The sequence below is a fragment of the Belonocnema kinseyi genome, chromosome 9 (assembly GCF_010883055.1).
Source record: "Belonocnema kinseyi isolate 2016_QV_RU_SX_M_011 chromosome 9, B_treatae_v1, whole genome shotgun sequence".
In the NCBI taxonomy this organism is placed as follows: Eukaryota; Metazoa; Arthropoda; class Insecta; order Hymenoptera; family Cynipidae; genus Belonocnema; species Belonocnema kinseyi.
Window position 1 is genome coordinate 18,587,330 of NC_046665.1, and position 11,500 is coordinate 18,598,829.

The 11,500-nt window shown below is 30.2% G+C and overlaps 1 protein-coding gene across 2 annotated transcripts in view; it reads right to left on the reverse strand.

Annotated features, from left to right (window-relative positions):
• LOC117180893 (histone-lysine N-methyltransferase SETD1B) overlaps positions 1–11,500 on the reverse strand; it is a 436,186-nt gene that overhangs the window by 28,059 nt on the left and 396,627 nt on the right. The window contains exon 8 of one of the 2 annotated variants that reach the window (XM_033373482.1): positions 8,607–10,452. The exons of the other annotated variant lie outside the window; for it this stretch is intronic. Coding sequence (XP_033229373.1) covers positions 10,373–10,452 — 80 coding nt within the window. The 3' untranslated portion in view covers positions 8,607–10,372. Of the gene's footprint in view, positions 1–8,606; positions 10,453–11,500 lie in introns of those variants that run through there. 2 annotated transcript variants of the gene reach the window in all.

Here is an 11,500-nt window from a genome sequence, read left to right on the forward strand (position 1 = left end):
AAACCAAATATACAACTACGAAAAGTCCTACTTATCTACATGCACTAAAACAGTAGAATACAGGTCGGTAAGAAAGAAATTGCAAAGTGCTCGTGATGCTAACATTTGTGAAACCAATACCCTTCGCTTTTTTTTTCTCCCGCCAGGTCAAAAGTAGTAAACGAGAGATTACCAATTCGAATATTAAATAAAAAATCGAATTATTACAATGCTATAGATAAAATTAATAAAACAAGAACGATCAAGAAAAAACAAAACAAAAATGTTGTATTCCTTGAGACGCAAACTTATGAACGTGTGCGTATGAGTTCAGAATGTAGCCACAGAACCACGAACCCTTTTCTCACTCAGGCGCAGCAGATCTATTAACCCTACATGAATTGGAAATGCCTTGTAAACACCATGAAAAGGTATTTTCATTGTAAAAATAAAGGAAATAAGCCAACACAAATAACTCAATATGAACAATGAACAGACATTATTAAGCGATAGCCAATTTTACCCTAGAAGGGTTGAGCAAATTAACGTAATTGCGGATTTCCCCCTAAAAACAAATAAAAGTAAAACGAATAAAATTAAAAGAACGAGAAAAACGCTATAAACAAAAATACCATATGAAATAATAGCTAACTAAAAATTACATAATAATACAATAGATGACATTTAAATAACAAAAACTCATCGGGGACGATGAGATTCTAAGAAGGAAGGACTGTTGCATCCTCAAATTTCAAAAACAAATTTTAAACCTCGTCGTAAAACTTAAATGATAAAAACATCAACTTTAATGCAGTAGGTAATCACTTGTATGGTAATCCATGAGTAGTAAAGTACGACCGATGATAAATATGCAACGGTCGATAAAGAAGTAACCGTGAGCTAATTACCCGTACATTACCGTAAGTATACCGACTAATTCAAAGCATCAGTAATTGAGAAATATGTCATTTATCCTATTAAAAATGTTATATATAACACCCACATAATAAAGGGTAATCAAATTGTATACCATCTAAGACTACGAAACGATCATAATTAAAGCTAAAAAGAAGTAATATAACTATATAGTTAAAATAAGTAATTGATGTATCGGCCTATAGAAATTAGAATTAAGATATTGTCTAGAAAAGAGGAAGAGAACAGTAACGAAATTACAAACGAATAATAAGGATATCAATATAGCTAAAAAGGGGACAATAAAATTAAAATTATAGAGTATGTTGGAAAATAAAGACAACGAGAGCAAAAATTGATACGAGACTTTGTCATTACGTTCCTCGTCGAGTTTTCTCAATCATACGTGTCTCGTCGAGTTTTCTGGGTTGTACGTGACTTTACAAGAGACTTATTCCTATATAAACCCCAGACTCACCCCTAGTGGTTGTCTTTAGTTTGTGGCAGTCACACTGTCAACTTAAACTTCAAATGTACGAACCGCTTGGAAAAAGTCGCGATCGATTCGACAAATGTGAAATATTCCTTAACGAAGAACCGCATTGTGTAAAGTCGCGTACTTATTATTCTCCATCGTGAAATAGTACGAAGTGTTATGAGTAAAACTAAGTCCCTTCAGCTTTCGATCGTCGTATACGTTGATTTCCGAATATTTCGTGTGCATCAACTAAAAACAGCCGGTAGAATTCCGTCGCTATTCTACAAATCATCGGGGATATCATCGACACTACAAATCTTCTCTTGTCCTTTCAAGACTGAAAGGTAGCGTAAGTTTTTATAATTATTCCACTGTAAACTAAGTTTATGTTCTTGTATTCTAATAAATACACCTATAACTTGTGAAAATTGTCGTGTTTTGGAGTTTTAAATAACACACAATCTCCGTAGGATTGACAAGTGACAACTATCCCCCATTAAATAATAGACTTTACCACCCTGACTTAATCAGCCCTTTAACCTCCCGTACCTATCCCATAAATAAACTACCCTCGCCTTTTGCTCGGGACGTAACACTACCATATAAAGAGATATAGTACGTAGTGTAGTATGTAAGGAAACCAACAGTAAAGATGGTCTGTAGGAAATTTCAACTTATATGTTTGCTCACATCCGAACATTCAGATCACACAGCTTCGAAAGTCTTAATCTGCTCACAAAATCAATATCATCCAGATCAGTAAAGTAGTCAAACCGCAAACGAATGAATCTTGATCTTCTGGCGGCGGTGCCTCTTCGTCGTCATCTCCATCAAATATTAAATTATGAGCTATGAACTAACCGCGCAAAGAGTGGCCGATTAGGGTTTACTCGCTCTGAGAAATTCTCCGCAGGCACTCAGTTAGAAATATTCAAAGGTCCAGGTAGCTTGTTCAAATATTTTAAGGGCTTTAAAATGTCCTTTCCGAAATTGAAATAAAAATACAATCATAAATAAAAAGAAAAGAGGCGGAAATTGAAATAAAAATTCGATCATAAATAACAAGCAGAGAGGCTATATCAGTAGAGTAGCCGACACATAAGGGTCCTTAATTAAGCTTTCGGATCAAAATTTAGAAATAGATTTGTTTAAATTTCATAGTTAGCAGCCTAAAACATAATAATTCGGAATCTACGGGTTTCGATGATTTCGGATATGTAACTTTTTTTTAATGTTTAAAATTGGAATTAATACAACTTTTCTCGTAAATGAAATGAAATACGCAAAAAAAGAAAACATTTTGGACATCAATTAAAAAATTGTATATTAGTATAGAAGTTATAATTATAAATAAGCATGATGTGAAAATTCATCAAATAAAAAAAAGTGTTATTAATTTGAAGAAAAATTTAAAAAGGGAGAATCGGGTTAGCGACTGTCAACTATTGTAAATAACTCTGCCCGCCCGGTACGTGACGAATACAAAAGGAACATTATATTACCGTCGCATCACTCTTAAAAGGACCACTAAAAGGACCCTGAAAAGGATCCAAATGACTCTGACTATCTCTGAGACTAAATAATTCAAATCGAACCTGCAAATAGTCTCAAACTGGCCAGGCTATTACGCCCGAGAATACTCTGAGATTTCCATCGGTAGGGTGGGCACATGTTCTAGAGAGGTGCACATGAGAGGAAGATTGGCGGTTGAGTGTGGAGGAGTTTGTAAGATGGATTTTGGATGGTAATGGACAGGGAGTGATGTGGATGAAGAAATTGGAAGATGGAAAGGAAAGCAAGGTAGTGGGGCAGAGCGAAACGTTACTATTGTTTATACTACGTAATACGAAAGAATAGAATATAAGTAGTAGTTAAGTTAGGCTAAGGATGGTATTGTAAATATATTTACAGGGAGCGGAGGTCCTCAAGCCTGTAAAAGGAAAAATTAAATACATACATAGAATAAAGTCAGTTTTTGAACAAATTTAATTTTATTTAAAGAAATTAATTTTAACTGAAAAAGACAAATTAAAAAGATGGAATAGTTCAATATTCATTGAAAATAAATTTTTACCAAAAGCAGAAGGATTTTGAAACAAATTTGTAAAGATGGAACCATCTTCAACCAAGAAGAAGAATATTTTACCGAAAAAGACGAATTTCCAAAAAATATATGAATTTTGAACCAGATAGTTGAATTCGTCAACTGAAAAAGATAATTTTTCAGCCGGAAATGAAATAGTTCACTTATTATTTTTAACAAAAACATAATGAATTTCTACCAAAAATAGCCATTTCAAATACCAGAAGAAAAATTTTTTACAAAAAAGACGAATTTTCAGCTAAAAAATGACACTTTCTAACTGAAAATTGTAGTTACTACTTAAGTTTTCAGTTGAAAAAATTAATTTTTATACACAAAAAAAAAGAATCTTTTTAACCAAGAAATGAATTTTAAAATAAAAACGATAATTTTTCAAGCAAACACAAAAGCAATTATCCATAAAATTATTAAATTTTGCAACTTACAAATGAACTTTAATCTAAAAAGAATAAATATTTAATCAAAAATGGAATATTTAAATTGTCGGATAAAAAATGGAATTTTCAACAAAATAGTTCAATTTTTAACTAAAAAATGAACTTACAAACATAAAAAATAATATTCTTCTAAAAAAGACGAATTTTTAACAAAATATATGAATTTTCAACCACATAGTTGAATTGTCAAATAAACAAGATAATGTTTTAATGAAAAATCAAATCGTTACATTTTCAGGATAAATATGATTATTAATCAAAATCAAATCAAAAAATTTAAAAAAAATTTTTTAAAATCAAAATCAAAATTAATGAAAAAAGCTCAAAAAACCTAACATCAAAAGTAAATATAAAATAAAGTATATAGTTTATTGTTTTATTCCCTGCGTGTAATATGTCCTTAAATCGTTGCTCCAAAAATAGTAAACTATTTTAATTTTATATTAAAATTGATAGTAAGTGTTAACAGGCGTGACACACGGGCAGCTTTTGTAAAACTGGACACTTTCCCGATTATCCCAAATTTACTTTAAAATTTTTATTTACAACACTTGAGTTGCTTGTAAATTTCACTTGAAACTCTTTTATATTCTCCGGGTAATTGTTTTCGGTATCCGAAGTCGAAAAAGGGTACAGTTTTGTTCTTTTAGAGAAAATTATAATGTTTTGAAATATTTATTATTGCTATTTCATTGTTTTTATCGCACACTTGATTCGTGTGAATGAATATAAAAAATGATTTTGTAAACCTAAATTTTTATCGTCAAAGAACAGCAACAAAATGCATATACATTCGTTTGAATCTTCAGTCAGAATGTCAGGTATTAATGGATTCCAATGATTTAAATTTTTTTTAATTTTTGATATGAGTTTCATTGGGCTTTCCCATGTTGCGTTCCTCATAAACAAATGACGCTGATTCAGTGTCTCCAGAACGTGAGATTTTTCGGCCCCCACCGCTTTCATATTTTGTTAAAACTTCATATTTTGTTAAAATTTCGATAAAAATTTTCAACAACAAGGAAATGAATTTTTAGGAAAACAGTTCTTTTTTGAACCAAAGAAATGAATTTTTAACAAAAATAGATAAATTTTCAAACGAGAAGAATAATTTTCTACCAATGAAGCTAAATTTTCAACCACATAATAGAATTTTCAACTAAAAGGGATACATTTTTAACAAATAATGGAACAGTTACATTTTCAGTTAAAAAAAAAAAACAATTTTCAACACAATAAGATTTTTAATTTAAAAAGGATAAAAATATCAACAATATTTTAAAATTTTTATCAGGAAAGTCAATTTTTAACCAAAGGAAAAAATTTTTAACCAAAAAAGATGCATTCTCAATAAAAATTATAATACTGGACGTTTCAAACTAAAAAGGATTGAATTCAACCAAAAATGGTTGGACTTTCTTATTTCTTTCAATTAATAATTCAGTTCACATTTACGGGGAACGAGACAAATTTTTTTAAAATAAAAATTAAAATTCTTGAGTTAAAATGTTATGTTCTCGACTAGTGAAGTGAAATAGTTTTTTGTCGATAGCATGATGATTGAAAATTTAACATTTTGGTCAGAAAATTTTCTTGTTTGAAAATGAATATTTTTCGTAAAAATTTACTATTTTTTGGAGAAAAATGCAACTATTTTCTTCAATTTTTTATTATTTTCTTTAGCTAAAAATTAAACAATTCCATTTCTGGTTAAAAACTTATCTTCTTGAGTTAACAAATTCAACTATCTGGTTGAAAATTCATGTATTTTTTGAAAATTTTTTTTTTGTTGAAATTATTTTTTTTACTGGAAATGTTACTATAGTATTCATGGTTGAAAATTCGCCTGTTGTATGGAAAATTGTTTTTTTTTGCAAATTACTTTTTTGAAATTTCGTCTTGTAGAAAACTATTTTTATGACAATATCTTTCCTTGCTTAAAAATACATTGTTTTTTACTTGAACTCGAAAATACATTCAAGATTCAACGATTTTATTGAAAAATTTATTTGTTCTTTTTTGCTTGAAAAGTGACTGTTTTCAGTTAAAAATGCCGTTTTTTAATATTAAATTATTCTTCTCATTTGACAACGCATCTGTTTTGGTAAAAATTAAGCATTCTATTTTCCGTTAAAAATTTATCTTTATAGTAGGAAATTCAACCATATGGTTAAAAGTTCATGTATTTTGTTAGAAATTAAACTATTTTCTAAAAAAAGTTTGTGCTGTAAATTTATTTTTTAAGCTGATAATGTAAACGTTTTTGGTTAAAAATGTATCTATTGTGTTAAAATTTTGTTTTTTGTTGTTTTAAAATTGATTTTTTAAATTTTGAATTTTTGTTCTCGGTGGAAAAATATTGGTTTCAAAATTACATTATTTGTTTGTAAATTCAATTTTTTTATTTGAAAATTTAAATATTTTGTTAAAACTTTTGTTTTTTTGGATCAGAACTACATTCTAACTGAAAATGTGATTATTCATTTTTTTATTTTAACTTTCTCTTTTTTAGTTGAAAATTCAACTACGTGGTTCAAAATTCATCTATTTTGCTGAGAATTCGTCTTTTTAGAAGAATATTCGTCTTCTTGTTGGTAAATTTATTTCTTTGGTAGAAAATGTCACTATTTTGTTGCAGGTTAGATTGTTTTTTTATTCGAAATTAATATTTCGAACTAAAAGTTTAACTGTTCCATTTTTGGTTAAAAATTATTCTTTTTTACTTCAAAATTAATTTTCGTAGAAAATTGAACTATTTTATTGAAAATTCCATTTTATCCGAAAATTTAACTAGTCTATCCCTAATGAAAAAGAAGTACATATTAGTAAGTATTGGGTCTAATAATTGTTTAGTGGATAAGTAATGGAAATCTAATTCTTTTTCGCGAAAAGTACTGGATCCAATGCTCACCAATACTTCTTTTTCATAAGAGAAGTTTGGTTAAATACGTATTGTTTTAGCTTAAATTCGTTTCTAAAGTTAAAAATTAAAGCATTTGATAAAAAGCAATAAGTCTAATCATTCTGAGGGTAATTCGGGCTTTCCAACCCAGAATAAATTTGCGTAGCAGATAGAAGCTAGATCATCATTTGTGAAGTCGGGCCAGCTCGGGTTCGTGCTCGTGCATTTTTGGCTTTACAGGACGCTGGTATTCGCAGCATGTATCAGAGCTGACTCACACACGCTACGTTTGCATGTGTTTCTCCCAAATGGAGAGAATGTCAAGTTTCGAGTGTGCAACGGAGGCGGCTGTCCGAGAATTGTAGTTTCAGAAAATTTTGCACTTCTCGTTTTGGACAATTGAATCTATCTCCCCAGGAGCGTTCGTCAGGGCAGGGTCGCGGCCAACACTGTAAGTGCGACTAACATGGTAATAAAGCACTCTTAGGGCCGATTTATGTCTGTAGAGATACGTAGCTCCCGCGCGGATGTGACAATCAGATAGTATAAGAGAATGTTCTAGGTACTCAGAATATGCATGCCACGCTCTCCACTTATTGCCGTTTTATATACCGTTCTGGTACGCGAAAATTAAACTCTCTGTACCTAAGTCCTAACGGTTTGAGAAAAGCAAAAGTTTGCTCATTTGACAAGGATTGTTCTACATTTCTGTAAAAGTTTCCGTGCATTGTCTTGTCAAGTGTCTGTTGGCGGAATTGTTCAAATTCTTTCTTTACTTCGAGAAGCTGTTCACGGAAGTTTTTCTTTAGTGTTTTCTTAATCCGGGCTTTCAGGAGTGAGTACTCAGGATAGATAAGATTTAATGCATATTGCTCACCCCCGGTACTGAACTTAAGTCCGCAGGGCCGACGGAACCTATGTGCAGTTAGGAGTACTCCACACCTGGGATTTTCTCAAGCGTGGAATTCCACACCTGGGAATTCAGAAGGCATTTCTATATTTATTAATTTTTTTCACCAGACTCATATTCATTTTACAGATTTTTTCAGTAGGGTATTTAGTTTAAAGTATTATGTTGAAATTCTGGTTATTATATGGGAAAAATATTTAGTTAACATAGCAAACTTTTCACCTAATATTGTGATGTTGCAGATGAAATTTTTCAAACGATGTCTCGGGAATTTTTTTCAAGATTACTGGCAAAAATCAGGAGTGCACAGTTTTTCGCGTTCATTGTAGATGAAACTTTCGATGCATCTCGTAAAGAGCGACTTTCTTTTTCAGTTAGAACCGGTTCTAAAGACTTGATTATTGAAGAGGATTTTCTAGACTTTTACGAAACGAAAAATACAAAATCGGCAACTCTGTATCAAATTATCAAGAATGTTATGGTTCGGCTGGAATTGGATATTTCGAGATTAGTTGGACAAACTGATTGTACGGTGGTATTTAAAACTAATTACTGCCACTAGCATGACGGTACGGTGGGTTCGAATAAAAGCTATTTGACTGGGAATGTAAAAACACTTATAAGGCCTGAAAATCCTTTTGGCTGGTAACGTTTTTTTTATTAAATATTTCATTACAGGAGATTAAAATATTCATAATAGATTCGGATAACAGAATTTACAAATATATTTCAATATTTTCGTTTATGTAAATTTTATAACTTTATATGTACACGGCTTAGAGTAGCAGCTACTTGTACACAGACCTTTTTCCTTTCCTACATGTTTCTAATGCTTTCAAATATTTTTTTACACTTGTTTTTAACTATAAACTGCAACTACCATTGACAGCATGTTAGTTTTATGATTTCCATTTTCTGAAACAGTAGCATACATGTATCTTGAGCATTCACGTCAGAAATCATTTCCCCGTTCAAATGTAATTTCATATCTCTCTTTTGTTGTACTTCTTCACTATCACTATCTGTTTTCCGTAAATTAAAAATGTATCACTTACAAAGTCACATAGCTCGGAAATTTCGCACCTAACTATACAACACAAACGAACTAAAGCCGGATAGAGGAATTTTGCCTTTACAGAAGGATGAATTAGCGAATTTTATTAGCCAGAATTCAGTTCTATTCTCTACAGACAGTAATTTTTATCAGGAATTCACGAAATGTATGTGTCTAGAAAAGCAAATTTTTGACCTATTTCAGACTCATGAAAATTAGCATTTTAAACTCTAAGACTTTATAAATTTCAAATTTGAAATTAAAAACTTTATGAATTCGAAACGAGGAGTTAATTACTTAAGTATTCTAGTGGCAAATGCTACTGCAATCACTACCTAATGTTGAAATCGACTGTAGCCCAAAAATTCAACTAATGAACCTCTTGATTCTAAAGTTTTAATTTGGAATCTTAGAAAATTTACATATAATAAAAACTGTCGCTCCATGTACTTAATACCAGCTAATACTTAATGTCATTGGACATAACCAGACATAATTATTTATCAGATTTCCAGTCATAATAGAAATGGAGTTTGACATTCTCACTGTTAAAATTGAAGCAGTTATCATTTTAAACTTTAACAATTAACTTTCAAAAAATTATTTAAAATCACATTGTTGATTTAAAATTACATTACATCAAAATTATCAAATTTATATCTAGTACTATTCAAAACTCAACAATTTCAGTTGTAAACAAAAACTAAACAATGGAAATTGTAATGTCTCAAATTGAAAATTTTGCATTTATTTCAAAGATTCGCAATATTAATAAGCAAATCACTCAAATAGGTGAACTTCCAGTGACCTTTATTTAATTTCCCAAATTTTCAACTATATTTTACTTATTTAATTAATTATTATTTATTATTTAATGTTAAATATATTCAATTTCATGTATGTTTACAGATAATCGAGTTGAAACGTATTACTATCGAGATTGTTGAATTTCAAACACTTTTAATTTTTAGTTTTTGGAGCGTTAAAAACTGTATTACATTTTTTCTTTAATTTAAAAAGTAACGGTTAGACATAATGAGTGAAATATTACAATTTTTGAAAGAAAAGAACTTTCGAATATAGCATTGTAAACTGCGTCATTACATATTTGAAAATGTTAAAAATTAAAATTTTAAAACTCAAACAATTTTAAATGGGACTCATAAAAAATTTCATACATTTCTTCATTTTATAACAATCTTTTGATATTTAAAGTGATTAGAAAGATTTTTCTACTAACAATTTTAGACATTCTCCTACGAAAAGTAAAGTCCCGGTTTTTTCAGTTTCCTGGTTCAGTGCAAATCCTGTTTATTTGAATTTACTTCTATCGTTCATACTCTAATAGTTATTCCCCTTTTTATGCAACAACCATATGAGAAAAAAATTTAGAAATTTGTATACTTTTTCATCAAATTTTCGATTTCTCATGGCGGTTTTTATTCAAATTTTGTGTGTAACTTTGTTTAGACTAAATTGAAACGATATTTTTATTTTGCCGGTATGCAAAGTTACTTATCTCCAAAGTGCGCATGCGTGTCCACTGCGTTGGTTCTAAAAATGGATGTGTTTTAAAGTTCGCATGTGCCAATATTATTCTCGCACAATCCTCTGGTTTGAATCACTTTGCACATCATTTAGAGGCATGGTAGTCCTTATTTCAGAGGTGGGTGCTGCAAAAAAAAACAAATTATCAACGTGTGTCTCATACGGCAATTTTATTACAATTTTATAAATTAGAACATGAGAAATTCAAATTTATTGTAGATTTGAAATGTTTACCCCAGGACAAGTCACTGAGATCACGACTTCGAAAGCAGCAGATAGTTACGTTCCTATAAAAGTAATATACACCTGCATTTTATAAAAACACCTACGTAAATCCTCATTTTTATCATACAGGATATCCTATTTAACCCACTCGTAATTAATCTTTTATTCCAAATATGCATCGACCGAGTTTAATTCTTACCTACGCGAATACTCGAACAGTAATGCTATGAGTAATGCCTTGATTCAATTCTAAACCGAACCATATTTACATTTAAAATTATAAAACTAAAAGTAATGTCCAGGGGAATTAGTATAAGTCTAACCGATTTATCATGTGACCGAATAGTTTCACGATTGAAATAATTTTAAAATATGAAGTTTTAAACTTAACATTTCAGATTTAGAGTCGGTTGATGAAGATATAAAGATTATCTATACCATATAAGAAAAAAAAAATTTCTGTAATATCTAGGTAAGAAACTATCGACATTATAAATTATATAAATGAAAATAAAACAAAACAATCATGCTGTATCATATTTTATAAATAAAAACCTGTAATAATCATTGGTATTATTATCGGCAGTCGCCGTAAATGTTATGTACCTTGACGACCAGTGATTATACCTTGAGATATCAAGCAATTTGTAAACTGCAATAATTTTATTCTAATGGTACAAGAACCATTGATATTACCTTATTTTTTCTTTTTATTCCAAGTATCTATCGTTTTATTGGGGGTCAAATAATAATTCTTCTGCCTTTTCGTTTCTCCAGCCATAATTGCGTAATACTTATATGATTGACAGATTAACATTTTGAGACTACCAAGCTCGAAGTTGTGATACAAATTCCCGAAATTGAAATCTCTTCAAAATTTGCTGTATTTCAATTTCGATTCAGTACAAAGAATGTGGAGATCCAAGGCAGTCAGAGACGGTCTCTGAC